General features: G+C 38.3%; 5 protein-coding genes and 1 long non-coding RNA gene across 14 annotated transcripts in view; 3 read left to right on the top strand and 3 right to left on the bottom strand.

Moving 5' to 3' along the window:
* Window positions 1–1,275: 1,275 nt before the first annotated feature.
* On the bottom strand, window positions 1,276–4,804 carry aldh7a1 (aldehyde dehydrogenase 7 family member A1). 3 transcript variants are annotated; one of them, XM_020702285.2, is made up of 2 exons: window positions 4,185–4,308; window positions 1,276–3,259 (listed from the first exon to the last, which is right to left on the bottom strand). In XM_020702285.2, exons 1-2 carry the CDS (start codon window positions 4,189–4,191, stop codon window positions 1,626–1,628), a joined length of 1,641 nt encoding a protein of 546 aa, XP_020557944.1. In that variant the 5' UTR covers window positions 4,192–4,308; the 3' UTR covers window positions 1,276–1,625. The 3 variants fall into 3 exon arrangements, with proteins under 3 accessions (XP_020557944.1, XP_020557945.1, XP_004067773.1); XM_020702286.2 differs by lacking the exon at window positions 4,185–4,308 and adding an exon at window positions 3,836–3,859; XM_004067725.4 differs by lacking the exon at window positions 4,185–4,308 and adding an exon at window positions 4,728–4,804 and having other exon boundaries at window positions 1,279–3,259.
* Window positions 4,805–4,807: 3 nt separating this feature from the next.
* Window positions 4,808–17,319, top strand: actl6a (actin like 6A). The gene is made up of 14 exons (XM_004067722.3): window positions 4,808–4,993; window positions 6,147–6,223; window positions 6,912–7,086; window positions 12,176–12,276; window positions 12,446–12,543; window positions 12,680–12,774; window positions 13,267–13,373; window positions 13,444–13,533; window positions 13,614–13,675; window positions 14,640–14,754; window positions 15,139–15,219; window positions 16,277–16,372; window positions 16,467–16,553; window positions 16,660–17,319. Exons 1-14 carry the CDS (start codon window positions 4,969–4,971, stop codon window positions 16,738–16,740), a joined length of 1,290 nt encoding a protein of 429 aa, XP_004067770.1. The 5' UTR covers window positions 4,808–4,968; the 3' UTR covers window positions 16,741–17,319.
* On the bottom strand, window positions 16,964–19,271 carry mrpl47 (mitochondrial ribosomal protein L47). Of its 2 annotated transcripts, none has more exons than XM_011473879.3 (7): window positions 19,100–19,271; window positions 18,558–18,706; window positions 18,359–18,419; window positions 18,190–18,286; window positions 17,928–18,058; window positions 17,625–17,720; window positions 16,964–17,534 (listed from the first exon to the last, which is right to left on the bottom strand). In XM_011473879.3, the coding sequence occupies exons 1-7, from the start codon at window positions 19,231–19,233 to the stop codon at window positions 17,429–17,431; spliced, it is 774 nt and encodes a 257-aa protein (XP_011472181.1). In that variant the 5' UTR covers window positions 19,234–19,271; the 3' UTR covers window positions 16,964–17,428. The 2 variants fall into 2 exon arrangements, with proteins under 2 accessions (XP_011472181.1, XP_004067772.1); XM_004067724.4 differs by having other exon boundaries at window positions 18,558–18,703.
* A 540-nt stretch (window positions 19,272–19,811) lies between these two features.
* On the top strand, window positions 19,812–22,057 carry ndufb5 (NADH:ubiquinone oxidoreductase subunit B5). Its single transcript, XM_004067721.4, has 6 exons — window positions 19,812–19,959; window positions 20,383–20,465; window positions 20,983–21,049; window positions 21,193–21,254; window positions 21,334–21,440; window positions 21,862–22,057. Exons 1-6 carry the CDS (start codon window positions 19,842–19,844, stop codon window positions 21,980–21,982), a joined length of 558 nt encoding a protein of 185 aa, XP_004067769.1. The 5' UTR covers window positions 19,812–19,841; the 3' UTR covers window positions 21,983–22,057.
* Window positions 22,058–22,951: 894 nt separating this feature from the next.
* Window positions 22,952–23,720, bottom strand: LOC110014929. Its single transcript, XR_002289954.1, has 2 exons — window positions 23,625–23,720; window positions 22,952–22,997 (listed from the first exon to the last, which is right to left on the bottom strand). It is a non-coding gene; the product is annotated as an uncharacterized LOC110014929 (long non-coding RNA).
* Window positions 23,685–27,748, top strand: part of usp13 (ubiquitin specific peptidase 13) — a 38,248-nt gene continuing 34,184 nt past the window's right edge. For all 6 annotated transcript variants that reach the window (XM_020702284.2, XM_020702283.2, XM_020702282.2 and 3 more), the window contains exons 1-2: window positions 23,685–23,911; window positions 25,566–25,691. In XM_020702284.2, the coding sequence (XP_020557943.1) occupies window positions 23,801–23,911; window positions 25,566–25,691 (237 nt within the window). In that variant the 5' untranslated portion in view covers window positions 23,685–23,800. The remainder of the gene's footprint in view (window positions 23,912–25,565; window positions 25,692–27,748) is intronic.

The following is a 27,748-nucleotide window of genomic DNA, read 5'->3' as shown; positions in this document are numbered from 1 at the left end:
CAGATTTAGTCTACATTTAATTTATCTGACACTAAACAACACTTGAAGGTTTCTACAGATAACTTGGAGCTTTAATTGTTTTATAGCAGGCTGTGTTAAAAAAAAATAATTTCCTTGTATAGCAATTTTTACTCTTGACAAAACAGCAGCTGGATGGCTCCTTTGGCTGCATGCAGGACTGGTGCCTGGAAAGGCGGGTTTCATTTCTCAGGGGGCGCAATGAGCTTCATCCAGTGTGGGTCCTTAGGCAAGACTCCATCACACTACTGCCTAAATACGTAGCCACTCTCTGTGCCAGTCTGGATAAAATACCGGGACAGGAAGGGCATCCAGTGTAAAAGTCTCAGCCAAAGAAAAGGTGAAAGCTGATTTGCTGTGGCGACTCCTGAAGGGATGTGCAGAGGTGGTGAACAATTGACATAAAGAAGCTTTTGTTATAAAAGTACTAACTTTGCTTAATCAGTCCATTGCTATAACAAAATCAGATTATTTTATGATTGTATTCATTTTTTTTCAACTTTGTTTTTGTGGTTATAGTAGAATGTTTCCTTTTGCAACAGTCAAGCAATGGCCTTGTTGTCAGAGTAATAAAGATTTTTTAAATAATAAATTTTGTTTATGAATAAAATATTGATCATTAACAAACAACATTGACTTTAGAATGGAAATACAGTACATGAGAACTTTAAGCCTAACATTTAGATAAACTTGTAATTTTCACTATTCTGTTTGTCTAAACATCTTTGTCTTCCTGGCTGCTACCTTCACAGGTTGCCACAGCAACCCTTCTCCACCCATTTCAATCTACTTTCACACACCTTTCCCCGTCAGTAGCCAAAGTCCTTGGTCTTCGTCACCTTTTTGCTTGAATTCCTCTCTCATTTTCTCACCGATAGTCGCAGCTGACCTTCATTCCTCTCCTTTCCAGAGCAAACCACCTCTAGATGTTCCACCTTCTCCCACTACAGATCACAATGACCTCTGTAAGCATAATGGTCTTTCCTTTGAGTCCCACCTGACGTACAAATTCTGATATCGTCAACTCCATTTTCATGTCAAACCATTTATTCAGATCCCATTTAAAGATGTAAAGTACATTTCTGTGGAAAAAAAGTTGTGGCAATTTTTGATCTAAAAATGTTGAATACTATGAATATTTTCTTTAGGCGGTTTAACCCTAAATCCTGTAGTCTGACCAAAACATTGCATTAAAGAAGTTGTAGATAAATCCGTCCACTATCAATTAACAAAAAAAAAAGAAAAAAAAAGGTCTGATACTATTGACCATTTTATTCATTTATTTCAACAGTATAGATTATCAAATACAGTCGTCTCTGTTTTGAGTTTAGTTGAAGTGCTAGTAGAAAAGTGCACGCTAACATTTTTAAGGGGATGACAACTAGACCTGCAGGGAAATAAAGAAATCACATAATTTCAAACGCTGAAGCAATTCAATTCAAACCTAAGATTAGCATCTACTGCTACAACCAAAAGCACAACTCAAATTATCTTATCTGACCACACTGAATGACAACGACAAACGTTTAGCATCCACTCTTTGCTATTCAGAATATTGACTTTTGTCCTTCGTGGTCAAAGTTTGAAAAATAAAACGCTTGAAGGCTTCATTCAAACTTGATGCCCTGAGCCAGAGGGAGATCTTTGCTGTAGTTGATCGTGCACGTCGAGCGCCTCATGTACTGCTTCCAAGAGTCGCTGCCCGACTCCCTTCCACCTCCTGTGTGCTTCTCCCCACCGAAGGCTCCTCCAATCTCAGCTCCACTAGTGGGAATGTTGACATTGACTATGCCACAGTCGGACCCTTTGGGCCCGAGCCAGCGAAAGACTCGACCCATATCTTTGGTGAAGATGCTGCTGGACAGACCTTGCTGTACCTCATTGTTCCACGCAAATGCCTCCTCTTCCGTCTTGAACTTCAGGACGTAGAGGATGGGGACAAATGTTTCAGTATGGACGATGGGTGCATTGTGAGGCAAACCAGTGATGATTGTGGGTTCTACATAATTTCCAGGACGATCCATCACTTTTCCTCCACAGACGATGGTGCCACCCTGCTGCTTGGCCTGCTCTACTGCTGCCAGATACTGTTCCACGGCCTGCTTTGTGTGCAGAGGACCGTAGAGAGTATTGGGGTCCCAGGGGTCTCCGATGCGAACTTGCTTGTAAGCCTTTGCAATCCTCTCAACCACAGTGTCATGGAGACTCTCATGCAGCATCAGCCTCCTTGTTGTTGTGCAGCGCTGGCCGGCAGTTCCAACAGAAGCGAAGACAGCAGAAGGTACTACAAGGTTCAAATCTGCATCCTCAAACGCAATGATGGCGTTGTTTCCACCGAGCTCCAGCAGCTTCCGTCCGAATCTCTCTTGCACCGTCATGGCCACCATCTTCCCAACATGGGTGCTACCAGTGAAAGACAACAGATCTACCCGCTCATCTTTCGCCATGGCTGTGCCAACATCGGCACCCCCACATGTCATGGAGCAGATAGCCCCAGGAAGATTGTTTTGCTCCAGCACTTCAGCTACAATCTTTGTTACAGCAACACTGGTCAGCGGCGTGGTCGGGGCACCTTTCCAAAGGCAGACGTTGCCACAGATCAGGGCAATGGCGTTGTTCCAGCCGTAGACGGCGACGGGGAAATTAAAGGCAGTGATGATGCCGACAAGACCAACTGGATTCCACTGCTCAATGAGAACGTGTCCCGGTCGTTCTGAAGGAAGCATTGGCCCACCAATCATCCTCGAGAGGCCAACAGCATAATCACAGACGTCAACATATTCCTGAACTTCCCCCACTCCCTCAACATAGATCTTGCCCATTTCCAGCGACACCAGGCTTCCAAGTACTTTAATTTTCTTTCTTAATGCATCTCCAATCTGCCGTACAACCTCGCCTCGTTTTGGGGCTGGAATATCTGCCCATAACTTCCAGGCCTCTTTTGCCTTTTGGACAGTTTCTTCATATTCTGCCAAAGTAGCCTGAGTAACTCTGGCAATCGGCTCGTTATTGGCAGGACAATAAGATGTGATGACCTCCCCACTACCCCCCCAGCTTCCATTGTAAACTCCAGGGTTGTCCTCTGACAAACCAAGTTCCTTCAGCCATGAATATTTGGGCTGGTTGATGAGCAGACTTGACATTGTTGCCGATTGTTGACAGTGGAAAGAAGAAATTCTTTTCTGTAAGAGGAGCCTCTTGTAACGGCCAAGGGTCAGAGTCAAGCAGCGCTGCATGGGTGCTGCAAACAAACAGAAACAAAAAAACTGAATAAAGTATTTAAACAAAATTATTCAGAAAATAAACTTCTTCAAAGCTAAGTTCGGCAAAAATGTATGATAATAATGCTTGATCAGATTTTTTATGCAAATACAGGGCTGAAGGTGTACCATGTGTAATAATATTTATTCATCTAAGGAAAAAACAAATTGAGAAATCTTCATTTACTAAACTGTAAACTTCAGGATCGAATGGAAGTGTAAAAATATAACGTTTTTAAGAAGCTCAAATGTTTTTGTCCAAACATCAGCCTGGGTTAAACTTTCTCCTCCTGGCTGGTAACTAATTAACCAACATTTTAAATTGGTTCCTACTGACTGACAGAGAAAAAGTAGGAGTGCAACGATTAATCAATGAATTGATTTCTATTCCTTCAATCTAGCAAGATCAGCAAGTTGATAATTAAATTGACCAACACCATTACAAAAACTGTTTCAAAATGAAATTTCAAGGATGATTTGATCAATATCGTAGTTTTTGGTTGCTGGTATTATTTATAGTTGTTATCGGTTCATTTTGAGCGATCCGATTCACTGACCTAAAACGGATCCAGAAGATCTTTAGCAAAAACTTCAACCAATGCGACTCAGAGAGAAATACCGGGTACTGAACAGTGCAGGTGAAGTTTTCCAGATTGCTTGTATTTCTTGCAAGATAATAAAGTGTAAATTAAATGTGTACAAACAAGTAAACAAGAATGATTGTCAAATCCATTCACATTTTAGTTTCCTAAAGTTCAGTCCACTGTTTTTTTCAATCAAAATAATCCAAAGGGAACATTATTAGAGCATTCTACCACACTGTGTGGTCACACGTCTGCTAAATTTAAAGTGTACAGACAAATGTAGACCTTGTCCTGATTTAATGGGACACCCATTCTTCCTTACCTTTCATGGAGTATTACAAAAAATCATGTCAGCTAATTTCTCTCTCTGTTTAAAATTACGTTTTAACAACTAAGAAAATATGTAAAACCTTGAATTGTAAAGTCGCATGCTTTCATTTGAAAAAGCACGCATGAACTCCAAAATGGTGCTCCAGTCCAGATTATATAATAACCACATACCTGTTTGCTCAACTACTCTCAAAGTTTGAGTTTGCGCAAGAACTAAATTTAGACAAATGCAAAGCTGCACATACTGTACTACTAGCAGTTGCTTGACCTTTTTATGAGAACGCTGTAATTGAAAAAATGTATTTGTCCTAACTTTAACTAAGGTGAAATTTACACTAGCAGCCAGGACATTTCAGCAGCATTCGTTTGCTAATGTTGCTACTTTGCAGCAGGTTGAGGGGATTAACGAGGATAAATCCAAGGTTTTTAAGTTAGTACTGTCTGTTCCAAAAAATACTCCACGAGCCCGATCGATACAGAGGCATTTTACATTTAAAAGTATTCTATAAGCTGTTTATCAAAGCGTTAAACTCACGTGAGAATGAAGGCGACAGGCCACGTTCACTTGAGAACAGGGATGTACTTGAGCGAACACACCGGAAGTACTTCTGCTGTTCTGCATTCTGATTGGACGAACGTCCAGACGTGCTGTGGCGCCCGCTTTGTTAGATTGATCCATGCTAGCGGGTTTCCTTTGTTTTGAGTAACCGTTTAGCGGTTGTTTCCTGGCTAAAATCTTCGTTTGGGAGAAGGTTGCGGTTACCGTATTTTAGACTATGAGTGGGGGAGTGTATGGAGGAGGTAAGCGAGCCTTCATGATATAAATAAACGAAACTGTTGTCCACGTTGTTCTGTAGCTTTAGCTATCATTGTATTTAGCTATGCTAGCTATGCTAAACCGTAGCTCCACGGGGGCAAAATATAAATTATTGTTGGAGCAAGTGTTGTAATATACTATTTTAGATTGTACCCCAGTTTTAATGTCGTTGGTCAATCTGTGTGCAATTAACGTTACATTCGTCAGTACCAGTAACGGTTACGTAAAAGGAAATGAATGAAATAAATGGGGTCCCGAAGTGAGTCGAACCAGCGCATCCAAACAAACGTATTTTGTTTATTACCCCATAGATAGGCTATAGCTTGAAGTGAAATTTTGAACAAGACGTTGAACCGAAAAATAAAATGTTTTTTTCCTCTGAAATTTTAATAAAATGCTTTTACAGCATTTTGGTTTAAGATGTCAGGAAATGTCTGCGTGGATTGTGGTTTCTTCAGTGCAATTTGTTATTACAATAATGATTAATTAAGAAACATCCTGATCTTAATTTTACAAAAGAAGCAGTGGTTAACGCTCTTGCCTCACAGCAAGAAGGCCCCTGGTTCAAGTCCCCGGCTTGGGGACCTGGAACAGAAGACCCAGCCTTTCTGTGTGGAGTTTGCATGTTCTCCCCGTGCATGTGTGGGTTCTCTCCGGGGTCTCCTGCTTCCTCCCACCGTCCAAAAACATGCTTCAACTCTAAATTGTCCCTAGGTGTGAGTGTGAGAGTGAATGGGTGTGTGATTGTGGGCCTGCGACAGACTGGCGAACAGTTCAGGGTGTCCCCTGCCTTCGCCCACAAGTGGATTATTGGTAACACTGGCCTGTTTGTTTACTTAAAGAATATAAATGTAGTCATGTGACATGCAAGTAATCCCTTTTTAAAAAATGTAAATAGTAATAAACTAACTGGAAATAAATTGAACAAAGTAAGTTACAAAAAGGCATTTTGGAGATTTTTTGATCAGCCTTTGCCAGAGGGATTGCAGTAAACAAAACCAAATAAATATCTGTGTTCTGTCTGTAAATTTGAAAGAATACACTTATAGACATTTTACAAAGGTAACTTTTTAAAGACTTTAGATACATGTTATTGTATTATTAACACAATGAAAATAATTCTATGCATTTCTACAGATGAGGTGGGAGCTTTGGTTTTTGACATTGGCTCTTATTCAGTAAGAGCTGGCTATGCAGGAGAAGATTGTCCTAAGGTAAGTAGATCATTGAAATGACCTGATTAACTATGTGTCTTTTCCTCTTCCTGTGGGTCTCTAATGGCCCTCTGGAGGTTCACCAGAAATGGAAGCAGTCACCCAGGAGGCAAACAGAATAAATTGGGTTCAGATCATTATAAAACTCTTGTTTTAGAGCTTTTTTGTTATGTAGGTGGAGACTAATTGTATGACTGAAATAAAGCATTGCAATGCACAATTCTTTGCTTTTACTGTGTTATTAGTACACAATACACTGTTTTGTAAGAGTGAGCTATAATTTCAAGACGTTTTTCTTGCTATTAGTCATATCGCTGAAATATTAAAGGCGTCAGAACTGGTTGTTCTCACATAAAAGTCAGCAATGTAGTAAGATCATATCTTATTTAAGTTTTTTCTTCTGTAAGACGCAGTTGTAAGATTGGAATCATAATTACATGCATTATTCTGCTACAAATAAACAAATATTTCGGTGTGCTTTCATGCCATTTGTTTATTCCCTTAAGAGAAACAGGACTATACCTTTTTGCCTAGCTCCATTGCTGTTACTTTATTTTATATCCTGTCGGTTTGTGCAAACTCCTGCATTATTTTTTCCATGAATCAGAAGAGGACAGTTGGCATTCATTTAGCTAAAATAGGAAAATTTGGTTTGATTTGTTTTGCATTTCAATTTGTCTTGGTTTAGGCGGACTTCCCAACGGTGATAGGTGTGACTCTTGACCGAGACGATGGCAGCACCCCCATGGAGACGGATGGTGACAAAACCAAGCAAAGTGGCACCACCTACTATATTGATACCAATCAGCTGAGGGTACCCAGGGAGAGCATGGAGGTTATGTCTCCACTCAAGAACGGCATGAGTGAGTGTAAACCACATCCTTTTGCTGTTATATTTAATTCTGTTAAAAGTGAAAAGGGAAAAGGTCATGAGTTAGAAAAAAAGTGACTGTTTACAGGGCTCCAGACTAACTTTTTTCACTAGGAGCACAGTGGCCCCCAACTGAAAATTTTAGGGGCACAACCAGAAAATTGTAAATCAACATGCTAACCAAATCTACTCATTTCCACTGTATTAGTAATAAATACTTTAATAATTGATGCAGAGATTACAATGTGCTGTTTCTAATTCAGTGTCACATTTTAATCTGCACTTTTGAAGATGCAACTACAAGGTAAACTGACAGCACCATCGCTGTCATGACAGTACAAATAAGTAAAGAAAACGGATGGAAATGTATCTTGGTGACACCAAATAAGTGCAGCCAAGATGCGCAATAAGCATGTTTGAGATCACCCAGGTGGACGCAACGCTGCACAGATCACCTGGTGTGAGACGTATATTTTTGTTTTTGCTCCAACATCTGCTGTCAATCAAAACAAAAATATCAGAGAAAGGGGCGGGAGCAAGGCCCCAACCTACCGAACGCAGCTGGAAATTTAGTACTGAACTGACTGAAAGCTGCCCTGATGACTACAAAACAATGCATTATGGGACATGTGTCCTGATGGTTTTTGTAGTTCAGTGATCAATCAAAATAATTTAAAATACCAACTGATTAAAAAAAGGCTACACACATTACAAAACATTAAAATAAGTATAAAATATATAATAACACAGATCATACTGAGGGAGAGAGGAATATTAAAACTAAATTGAATGGTAAGGACAACTCCAACTTCCTGTTGTCCTTCATTCGTCTCATTGATTATTTCATTGCTCATTGACGTGCCCCTTCTACGTTTGATGTATTAAACGTGGGGGAGGCAAATTTACTGGTAGCACATGTGCGACTGGATGTAAAATTTAGTCGCACACTCTCAAATTTTGGTCGCAAAATGCGACCAATTGGTCGCAGTCTGGAGCCCTGGTTTACGTCCACACCAATATTTTAATTTCATCCTGAATTTGCACATTTTCCAAACATGCTTTTCTGATTAGAAGTCAGAAAAAACAAATCTGGTGTAATAAAGGTCCATTTTTGTCTGAATATTCTGGAATTAAAATACTTTTATTTGTAGTTATAGTTCTGACTGACTGCAAATTTTTCCATTAACTGACTGTTGGCTTGGGGAATGGCTGTAGGTCAGTCGAGTCTTTCACTCGTTTGGTCAGGAGTTTGTATCCCAGCAATTGGGCAAGACAAAAACACAATGACAGGGCCCCTCTGCCTCCACGAAGATCTGTTCCCGTTGAAGAACTATTCTTCTCGAGAACCTGCACCGCCAGGAGCAGCCAGAAAAAATGAAGCAAAATGTGACAGAGCACTTTTTCACAAACATAAAAGTTTTGTGAATAATATTGGTAAATAAGTTCGATAATAAATTAAAAATCCCTGGAAGATTATTAGAAAAAGATTTGTGCCCTGTTTGCAATAATACTAAATATATAGTTGATGGTAAATGGTTATTACAGTTTCTTAGTTGTCTCCTGAAATTTAAGGATGTTTGGAATCAATAAAATTGTGTTTACAGGTTGTAAACTTTGAAGTTCATGTTTAGAAGCCCTAAAGTTCTAGTTTTTCTGTGTTTACTCACTGGAATCACTGCTTGGGGTTTCATTTGTCCTGTATTGGTAACAATGCTCATTATAGCTTTAAAGCTATAACGTTTTAAAAGTTAAAACGTTATAGCTTTAAAGCTATAACGTTTTAAAAGTTAAAACGTTTTTTTAGTGACCTTTGCATGCTGGATGGCAGGGTTAGACTTGGGGAGGTGGTCAATAAGTGTCCTGAACAATATGAATCAGCACATTCTCCTTTTAAAAAAATGGACTTGAGAAAAAGACGCTTTATTTCTCCCAAAATGCAATCTTATCTGTCGTTTTCAGATGAAATTGTCAGTAAAAATCAGCTGCCAGAATTATCCATCAAACACCATCCATCCAACACGTCTCACCTGTTCTGCAGCAGCTCCATTGGCTACCGATCACACACCGAATTGCATACAAAATACTTCTCCTGACTTCTAAATCCATCCACTACCTTGTCCTCTGATACCTGTCTGGTCTTTTTCACGTCACCACACCCAGCCGTACCCTCAGATCCTCCTCCTCCTTTCATCTGGTTGTCCCCACTGCTCGCCTCATCACTATGGGGAGCAGAGCATTCAGCTACTCTGCCCCCGGCTCTGGAACTCACTACCTCCTGACCTCTGACACATTGGCTCTCTCTCACAATTTACCTAGAAACTAAAAACCCACCTTTTCCAACTTGCATATTTCTCCCCATAACTTGACATTCTTACTGTACATTTTATTCCTTTTATCTTTCACTATTATGAACGGCGACTGTGGCTTCCTAGAAAGGCACCTAACAAATTAAATGTATTATTATTATTATAAAAAACGATTTCACTTTTCTACTGTACGTTTTGGAAGCTCTTTAAACTTGTCCAAAATCTTGTAGCTGACCTGAACACAAATAAGCAAGCTTTGATCTTGAAGGCAAAAAAAACCACATCCGTCTCCTTAACCCTTTGGGGGTTTTTGGGCTGCCGGGTCATGTACAACTGCTGAAGGGTGAAGGTGGGGTACACTCTGAACACGTCCCACAAACATCTAGGGGCAACTTTGAGGCACTAATCAACCTACGATGTATGTTTTTGGACTGTGGGATAAGCAGGAGTTTAATGGAGGAAGCCCAGGCATGCACAAAGAAAACATGTAAACATAAAACTATAGAGTTTTATGTTTACACTGAATTCATTATTTTTCCATGTCTAGAATATGAACTTTTATTCTGGTTATTTGGTATGCAAACATCAAATTAACAAAGGGTCGGTGTTAAATATAAAGTTAAAATAAATGGGCTGTTAGATCATGTTCTCTGATGCAAACAGCATTTTTAAATTAGCCTCGTCTATAGACTTTTTTTTTGTGAGTGTTTCGGTGTGACTGCTGACGTAGGTGAGCTTGTCACAAGGCTGGATGACGTATACATGATCATGAATATTGATGGGGTTATTTGAAGCTCAATCCCAGTCATTTTCATGATCTTAATCGTTTAGTGTCCATTAGAGAAAAAAAAGCCAAGCCCTTCTCCATGCTGGGTCTAGAGCCGCCTATCTTCAAATGCTTGTCAAGTGTGGGGAATGAGTCAGACATCCAAAGTCAAATGCACATCAGGCGTCCAGAGGTGACTCTGCTGCAGATCTAATCTGCATTCCTGCTGGACCCAGAGCCCAAAATTGATTTCTTTAACCCGCCGCATGTTGTGACGGGAAGAAAAAAGGTGTATAGATTTGTCCAACGATATCCTGACAGTTGTGACAGTTTGCCAGGAAAGGACAAACGTTAAACAGTCCATTTCAGTAGTTTAGTTTATAATGGATTTAATAATTGACTGAAAGGTTTAAAACATAATTCATTATAATATTTAGAAATTATTTAAATCTCATTAGCTGACTCCTCACACAAAACAGAGATGACTGACACTCCAATGCAGTGACCTAGCTTCTGATCATCATCATAATCTTTTCCAGTAGAGTTTGGCGGTGAAGCTATTTAGAGTGGAGTGTGACACCCATCCTGATTTGCAGCAGAACAGCCCAGTGGGATTAGAAGCTCCATTAGAGGTCTGACCTGGAACATCAGTGCCTTGTGCTGAAATTGTTATCTAAAAAAACTCCTCATTGCTCTACTTTCTTTGCCAGCTGACCCAGTCATAAAAACCATTGCTGTGATGCTGATTTTTGGTGCCACATTTTTCATGATCATTAATAATACAGTATATGTTAACGTTACTTTTGTAAATGTAGATTTATATGGAAGTAATTAATTGTACAATTTAGGGGTGGAATGATTTATTTTACCAACAATTCGATTCATATCCTAGTTTGTGGTTGACGATACGATTCATGGCCGATGTTGGTTCAATCCTAAAATGGATCCAGGACGTCTTTAGCCAAAACTTCAACCAGTGTGACTCGGAGAGAAATACCTGGAACTGAACAGTGCAGGGGAAGTTTCCCAGATTTCTTGTTTTTCTTACAAGATAATTAAGTGTAAATTAAACATGTGTTCAAACAAACAATTAAACAAGAATTAATGGCAAATCTATTCATGTTTTAGTTTCATAAAGTTAAGTCCACCGTTGTTTTTTTAAGTCAAAATAAGCCATATTATAACATTCTAGCACACTGTATGGTCACATGTTTTTGCTAAATTCAAAGTGTTTCCACACATTGGACCAGAATGATGGACTGATCCTTTCTTGCTGTCATGACATGCGTGTTATCCGCTGTGATGCACTTGGTCGTTTTTTTTTTGTTATAGTAAAATAACAAATAATAAGCGGCTGGGTACCTCGGTTGGTAAGGTGAGAGGCTACCATGCAGGAATTCAGGATTCGATTCCCGGAGGGGGATAAACAATGGTACTGGTACCATATCAATGGCGAGCAATTAACATCACCCAGTGAGGGTCCTTAGGCAAGACCCTTAACGCTACTGCCTCCCGAGCGCAGTTCAGGTGCAGCTCACCGCTCCCCCCGGGGGATGGGTCAAATGCAGAGAAGAATTTCCCCATTGTGGGGTAAATAAAGTACCTAAAATAAAGTACCTATAAAAACTACCATGGCTCAATCTAAGTTGTATTTTTTCAATAGTGATATAATCGATTGATTTCATTTTGAAACTATTTTATAATTGTATACGGCGATTTGATTAACAACTTGCCTCAGACAGATTGATCTAATTGGATTGCAGGAATAGAAATCAGTTGATCATTACACCCCTAGTGCAATTATATTTTGGTAATTAACTGCGCATGTTATAACTGCCCGTAATCCCCCCAAAAAAGGCTTAATTGAAATTACTTTAAGTATAAAGTGCTGTAAAGAGCTTGAGGAATGTTTATTAATTTTCAGCATTTCCTAAAAATCCAGAATCAGCTTTTATTTTTTTTATTTTTTGTGGTGTATTTTTGATTGTGTTATTGTCTTCTCTTTACAGTTGAGGACTGGGACAGCTTCCAGGCAATTCTAGATCACACATACAAAATGCACTTCAAGTCTGAACCCAGCCTACATCCTGTTCTCATGTCAGAAGCATCAGTAAGTTCACGTTTCAAAACCACACCAAGGCCGGCGTTTATTTAATTTTTAAAGATTTTTTTATGTTTGAGCGTGAATAGAGGTGCGGCCATGTAAATATTTAGGGAAGAAGTATATTTTCCTATCACTACGTGGAGACCTGTGAGAAATGTCTGTTCTGTGTTTTCAGTGGAACACTCGGGCAAAACGGGAAAAACTGACGGAGCTGATGTTTGAGCATTACAACATTCCTGCTTTCTTCCTCTGTAAATCAGCAGTCCTGTCTGCGTATCCTTCACTGTTTCATTTCATCTCTTAACACACGACAGCACTTGTTTCGTTTACCCAGAATACTTAGAGACGTCCCTGAAATGACACATTGCCCTGTGTGTGTTGAGTACTTCCTTTACTGTGAGCTTTCAAGGTTTGCTAATGGACGGTCTACAGGCCTAGTCTTGGACAGCGGTGCCACTCACACCACTGCGATTCCAGTGCATGATGGCTATGTCTTGCAGCAAGGTAAGGGGGGGCGCTACTATAGATGCAGTTAAGTGCCTCTGTTGCATTTTGTTGCCATCTGCTGGATGGAGCAAATGTTCTTGCCAAATTCTGTTCCTACAAATGTTTAGATACTGCAGTTTTGTGTCGCTGCTTCTCTTGTTGCTAAAAATGAATCTTTTTACTAACTTGTTGAGGTTTAATCCTTTATTCAGTTCTGCCCTTTTTGCCAATTGGTTAAACTAAATCTTTTTTTGAACAGAATTAAATGTGATCTAATTGTGGTTGTGGAAAAGCTGCAGTGATATGATAATTAGTGGCACAAAGAAACCAAACATTTTTGTTGTTCTCTGGCTCTAATTTAAGGCATTGCGGTATTTTAAAGAAGGGAACTCAAACTACATAATGCTGTTACTTTTATTTTTTATGGTTTTAAATATAAACTGATAACAATTTTCTAAATATTCTCAAAACTCTTGGATTTTATTTGACGTGTCCTTCGTTTTCTGCCAGGTATCGTCAAATCTCCGCTGGCTGGGGACTTCATGAGCATGCAGTGTAGAGAGCTATTCCAAGAGCTAAATGTTGAAATAATCCCTCCATACATGATTGCATCAAAAGTAAATAGTTTTTTTTTTTTACTTTATTGGTTACCTTTGCTGTATAATCATGATGTGGGCTCTATGACAGGACCCAGTACGAGAGGGATCCCCAGCCAGCTGGAAGAAAAAAGAGAAACTACCTCAAGTCACCCGGTCTTGGCACAACTACATGTGTAATGTAAATATCTTTAGAACACAAGTCACTCTTTTGTTGTGTGTAAATCTAATCTAACATTTTCTGGGCCTTTTTCCCTCTAGTGTGTAATTCAAGACTTCCAAGCATCTGTGCTGCAGGTGTCAGATTCTCCGTACGATGAACAGTAAGAAAACTATTCCCAAATTTACCTGTAGGTCTATAAAGTTGTATCATAAATAACAGTCATAAAATCTTACAACTTCATGGCTCATATCCTCCTGTTAACCAGTAATGTGAATTAGTTTTCTGTTGAGGACATTTCTGAACCTGAACATCTCCCAAGCACTGCATGCTACTGAGTCATTTCCTCCTGGAATCTACAGAGGACGTTTGGAGCTTGTCAGTTTTGCCGATGTGAAGGGGTGGGGCTCTGGGAATTGTAGTTTTGGTGGATTAAAATAAAATACTTTTTTTTCTCCTCTGGTAGTTGGGAGGATGTTTCCAGACAGATGCAAACAGTTTGTCAGTTTAACTAGCACTTAGCACGTGTTTCATGATCATATTTTTAGAATCGAACCTGAAAGAACTAAGTGCTGGTAACTAAGTAAAATTTGGATTTTTTAAATATTTCTAATACTTTTTATGTTATTATTTTCCTATCATTTATGCTTTGTGGGTGTTTCAATCATTCGGTGGGGAGATGAAATCAGTACTAGATACACAAGTGGTTCATTTCAACTCTCTGTTTTTATAATAGGAGATTATCTTCTAATAAAAATGCAAACTCAGATGTTTTACCGACCTTCAACACAATTTGTGCATATTATTATTATTTATTTATGTTACCCAGTTTCTGATAGTTCATGGTTGTTCTGTATTTTTCTACTTTACAGTCAAAATGAAATGCTTTCCAGTAATTGAAATAGAACCTGATTGTTGTGTTTTCCCACATTTAAGCGTTACTCCTAAGTTTTGTTTTGTCTGATTTTAATTGAATTTATCAGTGACATTAGATTCTACTGCTAAAGGTTGCACTTTGGGCTTTAATTGTATCCTCTCTCTTTCTTTTTTCTTTCATTTAAAGGGGATTTGTAACCGTTTAAAAATAATAACTATCATCTTCCAAATCCAAATTTCTGTTTAATCAGAGTTGCTGCCCAGATGCCCACCATGCATTACGAGCTGCCCAACGGCTACAACTGTGACTTCGGAGCCGAAAGGCTAAAGATCCCAGAGGGGCTGTTTGATCCATCAAATGCCAAGGTGAATGCAAACACACCATCCTTTCAAATTAAAAGACCCACTGGCCACACTAGGAACAGTGAGTTATTTACACCCCCCCCCCCCCCCCCCCCCCCCAAACTGTTCATTTTTGGCTTTTTACATTCTATCAGACATATTACTTTTTAACTGCTAATCTTTTCCTTAACGTTTTTGTTAAATTTACTCTGAATATAAACAGAACCTGGTTGAAAAAGCAGCAACAAGTTCAGTCTTGTTTCAATAATTGTCAGAATTGTTTGTTTAAACAATCCCAGCCTCGGTTCTTCTAACAATGAAAGAAAAGCCTTCATTAATTTAGTTATTAAGAAAATGTCTTGTGTAAAGGAAGCCAATCATGTTTTCTGCTTGTTGTGACACTTCCAGGGCCTGTCAGGAAACACCATGTTAGGAGTTGGTCACGTGGTAACCACCAGCGTGGGAATGTGTGACATTGATATACGACCTGTGAGTATCAGAAACTCACTCTTCAATGTTATTGTTGATTACAGATTTTAGTTTTGGGAATGTGAACCTTTATTTTATGAATAACTTAAAATATTCCTACATTAGGGGGAAAACACAATAACTAAGAAATCAAGCAGAAAATAAAATGCTTACAAATATTTTTTTAGTTAAAGTCCCACTCTGGTCACCTTTTGGTCTTTTAATCATGATTAGGCTGTTTTTAGCCAAAAAAAAAGGCAAAAAAGAAAATCTGTGTTGTTTCTGGGACATATTTTCTGCAGAGCAGCAGTGGTTTATCAGAAATTCACCCAAGCTGTGGGTGTAACTATTGGTGGATAACAACCCTGCCCTCCCTTCAGCGCCAACCAAAACTGAGAGCCCTCTATTTACGCGCCCCCTTGGTAGCTTACAGCCCCTCCCACCTCCAGCTAAACATTACCACTGCAACAAAAATGAGGAGCAATATCAGAGCTTTCCAGCCGGACAGCTACACAGTTCTGATCCGGATGCCAGCTCAGACCAAGAAAACGAAGATCTGCATGGATCTATTTGTCTACAGATGGATGGTTCAGAATGGGGCGGAGCCTATGAGCTTGTGGCGTGCCCAGCTCCACTTTTTGTCTGCTCCTGATTCCCAACCATTTGAATATAGAAACACTCAGAAATGCGATTTTGAGCTTTGTTTTCTTTATGTTTGTCCTCTGTCAACAAAACAATGCACCAAAAAGAGGATTTTTACTGGAGTGGGTATATAAACAAGTTTGAAGGACAAAAATATAGTTGTGACCTACATTTAGAAGAAAAAAAAGGTCAGGAAACCCTTAGATGTAAAAAAGTGTGGGACTTTAACTAAAAAAATAATTGTATTTTTATCATTTAAAATTGTGAGATGGTCATGAAGCAATTAATAAAATGTAAAAGTAAGATTTATGTTTACAGTTTTAATCTATGTGAGTGTTTTTTGAAATCACAACTCCTCCAATGTTTAATGTTTTATTATTTGTTCTACTGTGAAGTTTTGAGATGATCATTTTGTGACTGCTGATGCGTTTGTAAGGGTCTGTATGGCAGCGTGGTGGTGACTGGAGGAAACACTCTCATTCAAGGCTTCACTGATCGGCTGAACAGGGAGCTCTCTCAGAAAACTCCACCGGTGAGAAACGGCCAACGCCATAAAGTGCAGCCATCGATACAAATGCTAATGTTTTTCTGATGTGTACTTTTCTGCTCATGTTTGTCATTTTCAGAGCATGAGACTGAAGCTGATCGCTAACAGCACCACGGTGGAGCGTCGGTTCAGCGCCTGGATAGGCGGCTCTATCCTGGCATCACTTGTAAGGACTCCTGATCACTGATTTGGAATTATTGAAGCATTTCTTTGACATCATGGCACAGTAAGCATGTTCATGCTCTGATTGTTTTCCGGTTTTTTGTCCCTAGGGAACCTTCCAACAGATGTGGATCTCGAAACAGGAGTACGAAGAGGGAGGAAAGCAATGTGTGGACAGGAAGTGTCCTTGATTTGTCACCAAGATCCTTCATACTCCCCTACAGTCTTTGGCACAATGTTGACATAATGAAACATTTGCCTCCAGCCAGGACTCAGGAACAACCTGCTATCACTTTGTTGTTTTTATTCCACTCAGTACAATTTAATGCCCGGGAATGAAAGAAGTCTGACCTTTTGTTTTTAACACAATGATCTGCTTTTAGATACCCTGCATTAAAGTCAAGATCTGATGACATTTTGCGCTGTCAAAGGCACCATAAAAAACCATTTGTGATGGAGAATGAAGCTCGGAGGACCATTGTTTGGGAGTGCATGACTGTTTGCTTTGGTGATGTGCTCGTTTCTGCGTTTAGCAATTGAACCAAAGTTTTGGTTGAGGTTATTCCGGTCTCACCTGGTCTTAGTCTTGGGTCAACTCAAATGAATCCGTATTTAATTTTCACATTTGTTCCATATGGTCTTTTAAAATAAAACTTTTGTTTACCCATGTTTTGTGTTTGTAGGAGCTGGCTGATATTTTTTATTTGTCACAAAGTTTTGTAACATTAAAACAAATACAAACATTAAATTGTGATACGGACAAGAACAAAGATGGCATTTGAATTTTTGTATATTTTCTCACAAATTCAATAATAGTAAAAATGCACTTTAAGCACTTATTTATATTAGCTGTATGAAACTCAACTATAAAAAGTTTCATCATGCAGAAAGCGACTTTGGAAGCTTCTCCTTTAATTTGAGCAGACGTCGATTCTGTCGATTCATTTTTCTGGCCTTTTCCCGGAGGTACTTCTCTATACGCAACCTGCAGAAACAAAGCATTTATACGATTTTTTATTTAGCAGTTTTATACAAAAAGTTCTTTGAAAAGTGCAGGGTGTTGAATGCGTCTCACCTGACATGAGGCTCGACAAATGATGGTGTGAAGAACTTCTTGCGCTTGTATCTTTTGTTCAAGTGCCACGGAATTGCGTACTCTTTGAATCGATACCTGGAGGTAAGAAATGACAGAATTACTGATCTGCACAAGAACTATGAACAAATTCTGACACATTTAAAGTCTGACAGCTTCAAGGTCCAGCTCATGTTTGCTTTATTGCAGACTAACCCATCCACTTCTTTGGGTGAGTGGATGTTCCAACAATACATTAGGTCTGGGTATTTTCTACTAGGTGATGTCTACAGGTAGTCTACTCACCAGTAGACCTGTCCAAACATGTTTCTCCTCCAGGCTCCCGGTCGGCCTTTCTCCTGACCTGTCTGCAGCAGCCGCAGTGCAGTCTCTCTCTCCCACACTGCCGTGTCCAGTCTTGTCATGGATCTTTCCACCTGTCAGAATGCAGATGAATTAACCGTAGCTAGATTCCTTATCCAACACTGCCCTTAATTATATAAAAAAAAAACTATCATGCATATCCCACTTAAACTACACCCCTACATCTGTTGATCATCACACCAACCTTCCTCAGTCTTTCAGGACTTGGCATTGGAACCCTTTGCCTTTTTGCTTCCTGCTCAAGTGTGAGTAGCATGTTCCTCTCTTTTAGCAGCACATACCTGAGATCAGATTTAAGGGTTGTAGTTAGTTCTTACAAAGATCCATCCCACTGTCATCTGTCTATTGCTCACCAGAGTTTATGTAAGTCCTCGTTGCTTTTCGCTCTCAGTTGTTTGGCAGTCCATGGTGCACCTACAAGAAAATGAATATTTTACACCACTAGACACAGGAAGAAAAAAAAATGACCAGAAACACTGCAATGCACTGTCGGTACAAGACCTCCACAAACAAAAGCAAAAAAAAACACTTTAGAGTAGAGCCATATCCTACCTGACTTCACTGTGCTCTCTCCCCAGTTCTCAGGAGAGTCGAAGAATTCCTCCAGACCTCTCCTGCTGATGGTCGTGTGGACAGATTGGTGCTGACCCAGAGGCATGAAGATGGTGCTACATGAGAGGAGCTGGGAAGACGTGCTCCTGCTGGGTCCAAAACACATTTGCATGGTAACTAACATGGTAACATATCCCAAGTTTTGCTTTATTGAAAAAAAAGAAGAGTTTTTGTAGTCGAGATGTTCTAAGTGCCAATAGTTTTAGCTATAAAACAATCAATCAGATTTAAAAAAATACATCTAGTAAATAGTTTTTGTTTTCATTAAGATGATATGATGGCAATTCACATTGTTTTTGAGTCCATATGACACATTGTAAACAAATCTTTGGGCTTTATGCATCTCCATTATTAAGATTATTTAAAAGAAACGAGTTTATAATTTTGCTGAGAGTCAAATTGTCATTGTGTGTTAGCAAAAAAACGACCCAAAAACAATCAATATTGACTAAAACGAAATTAAAAGAGCAATTAAGTCCTACCTGTTGAGATTGCCCTGATACTTTGTCAGACTGAACGCGCACCTCTGTGTTCCAATCGATGAAGACAACGAGCACACATTCTGAAAGCGCCTGCAAAGAGTCAAAACGCGTCCTACGGATGAGGACGCCGCCATCTTTTAGTAGTATTGCCTTTCGTCGTTCTTCTTCTTTCTATATGAAACTGGCAAAAAAGATTGTTGCGCGCTAGCGCCTCTGTGTGGAGGAAAATGTAAAAGACAACAGAAAATGTTTTTTCTTGTTTTTTGAGCCTTTGTAAATATAAATAATAATTGGAATCTCTGTTTGTCAACCCGAAGGTTCTTTTTGTTAAGAAAAGCTAATTTGTATAAGTCAAGCTACATATTTTAAGTAAGTAAAATGCAATACAAATTTCAAAATTGCCAACAGGTTTAAATGAAAAAGAAAGAAAACAAAACAAATTCTTCATAAATATCCATAATATTTTTTTCTATCAATTCGGCGTTTCTTTTGTTGTTGTTTTTCCCTTTTCTTTTCTTTATTTTTTTTTTTTTTTGAAAATCAGCACAAAAACGTTCTTTCTGCTTCGGGTTGTAAAGTTGTTAAACGTTTAAAAAATATGCACAAGTACAGTATAAAATTGACAAAGGGTTTGAACTAAAAAGGAAGAATAGTTTGCCCTTACCAAATATGGCGGCTCCAGCTTCATCTCCTGATGGACGAATCAGCGTCCGCGTTGTTGCCCTGTCGTCCAACAGTAGTAATGGTGGGGATGAGCGTTCTCAGGTCGGCTGCTGCCTTTGCAGCCAGACTGACCCCACTTAAACCAGGGAGTTCTCCGGCAAATCTACTCACTCGAGCAATTCCTCGAACAGACAAAGGTAAGGAATCCCCTCGTGATTAGAAAAACGAGGCGTTTCTCCATAAAGTCTGCCTGTTTCTGTCCTGACCTTGCACCGGGACTCACTAGCGTGCTAGCTTGAGTTAGCTTGTTAGGTGGCCCCGTTGCAGGAGGGATAAAAACTGGATTATTTCAAATCAAATTTGAAATAAGAATTCATGCAGTTATGTAATGCAGCTAAAACGTTTGGTCTTAAGCACATTTGTCGGTTGAGTTACCACCACACACTTTACTGCCTCAGAGGCTCAGTCAACAAACCACGAAGAAGTACTTTTAGTGGTACTGTTTACATGTTTATTTACTTAAAAAATGGTATCCTCCAAATCTATGCTGTTTTCCCCCCACAGTCTGTTTGTATTTCTGTTTAGTGTTTACTGATTGACAGCATTTCTCTGTTTTACAGCTGCCATTCGCTGGGGCCATGGAAAGAAAATGTTTGTCATCAAACCCTCTGACTACTACGACAGGAGATTTCTGCGTTTATTGGTCAGCACTTCATGTCATTTACAGGCTGCAGGAATCATAACAGCAATTTATTCATTAGGAAATAATGCGGAACACATCACACTTCTTATACAAAATTCTCAAGAATGGTACTTATGAATAAAAAAATATGGTTCTCATTTTTTGTTGCTTTTCTGATGCTGTTCAACTTTGTGAGGTCATTAAACCCCTACATGTTAATGACAACCCCCCCCTTTTTTCTTATTTATAAAACATTGAGCCCTGCATTCCCTCTGTTCTAAGTAAACACTAACCTTTACAGAAATAAGTGTTTTTAAATATTAAAAAATTCTATAAATGCTGCCTTTACAAAAAAACAATACACCAAAACTAGTTTTCGTTTCAAACATTACTTTCAAAATAAAAGCTACATTACTTCTTAAAGCAAGCTGAATGTTAGATGTAAAGAATCCTGAGTTTTTTTAAAAATGTTTTTCTTTCACTCCTATTGCTAACTTTAGTTCATCCTGTCCTCGATCTAATTTTTTTTCTTCCTCAGCAATATTATGTCCTTCTGACTGGGATCCCGGTAGCCATCATTGTCACAGGGGTCAATCTCTTCATCGGTAAGTACAGATGTCTTTTTGTTCTCATAATCTTGCTTTGGGCTTTCACATCATTTGTTTAACTGTGATTCATAACCACTTGGACTGAAAAAAGAGAAAATAACTTAAAAATGGTAAGACTTAGGCTGTACTGTCTTCTGTAGGTGAAGCAGAGCTGGCTGAGATTCCTGAGGGCTATGAACCCGAGCACTGGGAGTACTACAAGGTTTGTAGCTTTCTCTTTTTGTCTCTTCGCCTTGTTATTAGCAGCTTTCTAACAGACTCCTGCTGTTCTGTCATCGAAGCACCCCATCACCAGGTGGATTTCAAGAAATTTGTACGACTCCCCAGTGAAGGACTATGAAAAGATGATGGCTGCAATTCAGATCGAAAAAGAAAAGGCAGATATGAGGCGAGTACCGATGTCTTGATGATCTGAATCCACTCATTGGATGATAACTATCATAAACATGAGTGTTTTTAAAGCCTGTTGTGTGCAAAATGGAAAATGCTTGTGAATCTGTCATATTTGACATATATTAGAAATATCCAATTAACTCGTCATTGTATGTGGCGTTTCATAGACAAAAGCAACTTCAGCAGCCAAGCAAAAAATAATGCAGTCAGTGTGTGATGGAAGTTTTACCAGCTGCTCTTCCAAAATATAGAAAATCTAAATTAGAAACGGGTAATTCACTTTTCACGAGCAGAAATATTTTACCTCTGATTTTTTTGGGTAAAATGTTTTCTGCTAAGAAAAAAAAAATCACTAACCTGCCCAAAGGTTTAATGTGTGAAATGTTTAATAATTCACTTCCTGGTGGCATCAACAGACTGACACAGATGGAGGTACGTCGCCACATGAGGGAGAGTGGAGATGGTCCTTGGTTCCAGATCCCCACCCTCAACAAGGACCTCATTGACAACAGTCCAAAGGCATCACCTGACAATTAATGAAGACGCCTTTTCAAGATTTGATCAACTTCACTGTACATTTTTCTCTGCGTAAATAAAATATCTCTAAGTAGACTGTTGTTTTCCTTTCCTTTAACTCCATTATTTGGATACACTTGTTTTACATGTTGTATTTGAGTGTATTTTATTTATTTAGAACAGATTAAAATAAAAATAACTCCAGAGTAGACAAAGGCGCAATAGGAAAATTGTTTCCTGATGAGAACATTTAGGTTTTCTTAAGGAAAATAAGTGTTGTTTGCAATATTTGTGTAACATTAAAGACACCAAACATTTACAAGTCAGAGGCTCTTTTACTTTACAAATATTTCTCGTTACTTCCTAAAACCAAATAAAAGTTTTAGACCTATCCACTTTTTTTTAATCATTTTAGCTGGTTATTTGATCTAAATAGTATTTTGTTTGGTTAAAAATGCAGTTTATACATTAAATGAGCTTTGTTAGTTAATGTTATTTTGCAAGCAAAACCAGGAAGAAGCAATTAAAATAATTATAAATACTGAAAATTTAGTAAACACCTTTTTTAACTATAGTATTCAACACTTGCAACATATATAAGGGACTTTACTGGTTAACATTTTAAATATTGAGTATTATGTTGACAACCTTAAAACTTACATAATCGCTAATGTAGGTTTTTCTAAACCAGAAATCTACAACCTTTGCATTTTTTGCAGTTTCTCACTGATCAAAACCCAGTGAGAGCTGCAAAATCCCACCTCACTTAAGAAAAATACACTTTGTCTTTGTAAGCAATTTATTTATAAAATGTAGCTTTGAAATATTTACAACAATTCAGTTACTACAGTGTTTAACTTTTCTGTATAAACAGATTTAATTTATTTTACTTTAAATGGTAGGACAAATAAAATACACCCCATTTAAAAAAAGATCCTGCTGTTGCAGAAGATTTACTTGAACCAAAAATGCAGGAAAGTCAAACATGGCATTTTATGATGACTTTCGTGTATGGTCATCCTTTTTCTCCTGAGTTCTGTAAAAGAAGAAAAACAAGGGATTTTACAAATATAGGTTTACCTTAGTTTAAAAATCGAAATAATTTATAATTTATTCAAACATGTGGTATTTTAAAGCCAGAGATTGAGGGATAAAAGAGAATCATGTGGCTCCAGAGCCTCAGGTTGCAGACCCTTGCTCTGATCGTGTTTTGGTAATGAAGATAGTTGTCCAGCAGGTGGCAGCACCGTGCGGTAGGCAAACATAAAGTGCTTTTTTTGTCGTAAAAATTACATTTTTTATAAGGCAAAATATTTATTTTCTATTTCAACATAGATATTGGCTAATATTTATGGAAGCGTATTGCATTCAGTTGAAAAAATAAAAGAAAAACCACCCGTTGTTTATTGAATGATGTACGTTTCCATAAATGTCAGTACACAAAATTATAAAAAATATAATTTTTTCCGGATAGATGGATCGAGAACCGTGCAGGAGCATGTCTGCTGAGTTTTTGAATCCTTATTGGAGGTGGGCGGGGCCTTCCTGGTAAACTACTCGCGTGAGCAGCGCGGCGTCATCGCAGCTCTGTAATTTCTACGCACAATTTAGGTGGGAAAAAAACCCCACAACAACAGGCCGAATTTCCCCCCCGTGCCCTCACCTTCGTTGTCACCCGGTTCCTGCCCGGGCGACCCTCTGGCATTTTAATTTTGCGCGTCACATCCCCTTGGCGCGAGGAATGTAGCGACGGAGCGCTTTAAAAATAGCATCCTCTCCTCTGACAGCGCAGCTCCGCAGACTCCGCAGCACTGAGCTGCGAGGAGGGGGAATGCGAAGATGGCTGCAGACTTGGGAGAGCTGTTGGTCCCCTACATGCCCACCATCCGAGTCCCCAGAACCGGAGACAGGGTCTTCAAGAGCGAGTGCGCCTTTTCGTTCGACTCCCCCGTAAGTGTCTGAAATGCCACACGGCGCGCGCGTATTGTTTGTTTGTGGAGGGGAATGTGCGCCTCCGTCAGTGAGTCTGCTGATCAACACACGTGAAGCAGATGCGCGCTTGTCCATGATGTCCCATTTCCCTCGTGAACGAAGAAGGAAAACTAAACAAGAAATCGGTGTAGCAGCTGCACGCGCGCCACCAAACAAACATCATTTCAGTTCAGCTGGGGCGTTTTTGATCCGCGGTGCTCCTCAAAATGAAATTATTCATACAAATAGCTGAATAGAAATATTAATTGTTGTTCATTTTTGCTTGTCGTGGCCTTCACTGAGATTATTGTCTTTATGTTGTGGCTTTATAGTAAACAATATATGGTTTTATTGGTCCAAAACAATTGCACTTTAAAAATCCATGTTTTAGAGTGTTTGTTCCCCCCATTTATGTTTATTGCCAATAAATTGTTAATTTTATTCCTCCACATTAAAAAATATATTTGTATTTTACTTTTAACACTTTACTCATAATTAAGTACAACATATAAAGTTTAAACACTACTTTTTGTAATTTAAAGGTAAACGAATTAATTGGAGATCAAAAAGACATTTTGGGTCATGAAGCTTAATTCCTCCAATACTTTCCCCACTGGAGCCATTTTTAAAGGTGACTCAGCTGTCTGGAGTTCATCATGTTGGCCTGAGGACTGGTTTATTTTTGTCTTTGTACTGTTGAAGCTCAGATGTCACTCTGGGCCACTTAAAGGTTTAACACAGGGTTTTATAACGACACTGATTGCAGATTTAAGTTAAATTTAATTTGAAAGGTTGCTTTCTAGTTCTTTGTTGTCTGGCAGTCCACATGTGTGGAGGAAGAGAAGGTTATTATTGTTTATCTTACAAAAATGTAAATTTCTGAAAACCCAGAAGTTGATTGTTTGGTTACATGAGCCTGTGAATGCAGCAAAAATCAAAAACCACTCTATCTTGTTTCAACATGTGGGTCTGTTTAGGAAATTAAGATACCTATAGTTTGTTTTTAAACTTGAACAAACTTTATAGGACTATATAGAACAAAACCTTGAGCCCTAAAAACAAAGGTTTTAGGGATAATCTGAGCCTTCAGTTCTGCATTTATGTTCTGCTGCAAACATCGTGACATTTAAGGCTATATCTTATTTTTATGCAAAAAAACAAACCTAAATAAACATACATTTTTATGTTTTTATTAATTTTTGGAAAACAATTTTCCCCCCGTATATTATTACTTGAGAAAAGTGACAGAACCTTTTTTCTAATACTTGACTCATGAGAATTCTGCAAGTTTGATTGATCCTCCTTTAACTTTAAATGTTTCCCAAAGTAAATGAAACATCCACATTGTGCTATTGTTGTGAGAGAAGTATAAGCTTTATGTCAAACCAGTAAACAATGTTTATTGGTCTTATATTTCACACATTACATTTTATATTTACCCTTTGTAATCCTGCATGATTTGCACATTATCAACAGTGTTTACCTTCTCTTCGATGTCCACGTATTTTTAAAAAAATACTAGCACAAATGTTAACTCATCTCATGTTTTAACTTAGATTTTTTTGATTTAAGGAATGAAATAATTTCCCACCATGTGCTCTTGCTCAGTGTTCCTGTTTGTTTTGGTATGTAGGAGTCTGAGGGAGGCCTCTATGTGTGCATGAACACATTCCTGGGCTTTGGTCGGGAGCACGTAGAGAGGCATTATCGCAAAACTGGGCAGAGTGTTTACATGCACCTGAAACGTCACGTCAAAGAGGTACGTTTTCCTGCTTCCCTGTTCAATGTTTTACTTTCTTTCACTTGAAGAACAAAATCCAAATGATTTTAAAGCAATGAGAAAGAGAACTACTCTCTCACAGCACCAAAGATGCTGTTGATTTGAAAGGTTTTCAGTGAATATACAAAAAATACAAAACATTTTAAAGTCAACAAAAGATTTTACCAGTTGAAACAATTAATGATGGAAAAAGAAAGTTGAGCTCCAATCCCCTGAGCTGCTTTGCTCTTTCACTATTAAATTACACTCTAAAGTAGAACTGAATTTAATTGTCTATTTGTTGACGTATTGCCTTACTTTCAGAACTTTACTGCATAGAAAACACCAGAAACAACAAATAATTTATCCTTAATTTAAATGTCTAAGAACTAATGGTCCTCAGTTTCTCTAAGTACCCTCTCTGATGAAAATCATGTTTTTGGTGTTTTTAACATATTACTGCTACATCTTCTCATAATGGAGGAAATGTATTAAGAAACCTAAGCTTAAAATTATATTTCAGTCCCCCCCTCAACTCGGAGGCAAATTTTTGAATAACCTTTGCCGCTCTGCAGAACATATGTCCTAGAAAATAACACGTTAAAAAAACAGTTTGGGCTGAAAATGGCATAATTATCATTTAAAGATTACTTGAAATGCTTTGAAAATAAATCAAAAGATGAATGGAGTGAAACTGAAATGGTTCTGCTGTTTCCATTGTTTCTTTTACATATATGGATGTTATTATACATCTGATTAGAAGAGACACATAAATATAGAATGTAAATTTAGAATTATGTTTTGATAAATAAAATATTAAGATATGTTAATTGAAATTTTAATCAAATAATAGTTAAATCAGATAAAAACTTAAAATATTCTGTTTACACCTAAGCCTATAAAACTAATATCTCAAGAAATCTTATATTTGTTCATTTTATTGTAATACATTAATCTGACGTGTTTAAATCCACTTTGGAAGTATGAGAACATGACATGTTTAAGAGTTTATGAACTCACAAAGACACTATGCTACATTAGATTTCCGGTGTTTTTTTCAAAGATTTGGTCTTAAATTGTGAAAGTTCGCCTTTCCTAAGTGTTTAAAGTAGTCCAAGAGATTATAAAAGTATAAAGAAGTCTAAATACGTTTGCTGCTATTTGTTTTTCTTAGGAGAAAAAATGGGAGGGAGTTTACTCATGACTCTCTAAACCCTATAAAACTATAGTTAAATAGTAAAGGACGAACTAGTACCCAGGATTATAAAAGCAATTTGGACACATGCTCACTATATACATGTATACATACATTTATTTATTTTTGCCAGACATTTTGCAGCTATGCCACTGCCATTTTGTTTCTTTAACTTGTTCTTGCATGTTAAAATAGATGAGACAAAAAGGTTGACATAAAATAAATAATCACATTATAATGGGTGGTGTTTTCGAAAGAAGTATATCAAATGAGGCTATTTATAGACTCGCTGAATAATCTGATTACTCAGAAAATCAAATAATTATTGGATTTTTGGTGGTCATATAGCTGGGACAAATGTGCGACTATCAGTTACATTTGCAGTGGAGCTTAGAAAAAATGCAAACACTTTGGTAAACTGCTGTATATTGCTGGGCGGAAATGCACAGGATGCAAACATCATTCATTAAACGATTAAAAAAAAGAGCTTTTAAGTGACCGGTAGGGAAATACTACTATATAAAACACGACTTTTTATGGAAACTTTTGCCGTTTCACGAGATCTTGACTTGAACAATGATCATCATGGTAGAATTCTGACCATCTTACAGTAAATATCTTGTTGCTGTGATTTCTCATTGGCTCTAAATGTGCTTGGATCAGCTGTTTTGGTAAAGAGCTGGTGGTTCCATGCCTGGAGCAGGTCAGAAACAGCTGCTCGCATTCTGCTGCCTCTATGTCTGCTGTTTTTCTTTCATGTGAGTCCTCTCAGACTTCAGTGTGTCAGCATTCACAGTCTTCTAGCTCTGCCTGGACACCGCTAGTATCAAATAAATCCAGTGAGTTTCATGAAAATTCGCAC

Source organism: Oryzias latipes, chromosome 4 (assembly GCF_002234675.1).
Source record: "Oryzias latipes chromosome 4, ASM223467v1".
NCBI classification, from domain to species: domain Eukaryota; kingdom Metazoa; phylum Chordata; class Actinopteri; order Beloniformes; family Adrianichthyidae; genus Oryzias; species Oryzias latipes.
This window is presented reverse-complemented; position numbering and strand designations above follow the sequence as displayed.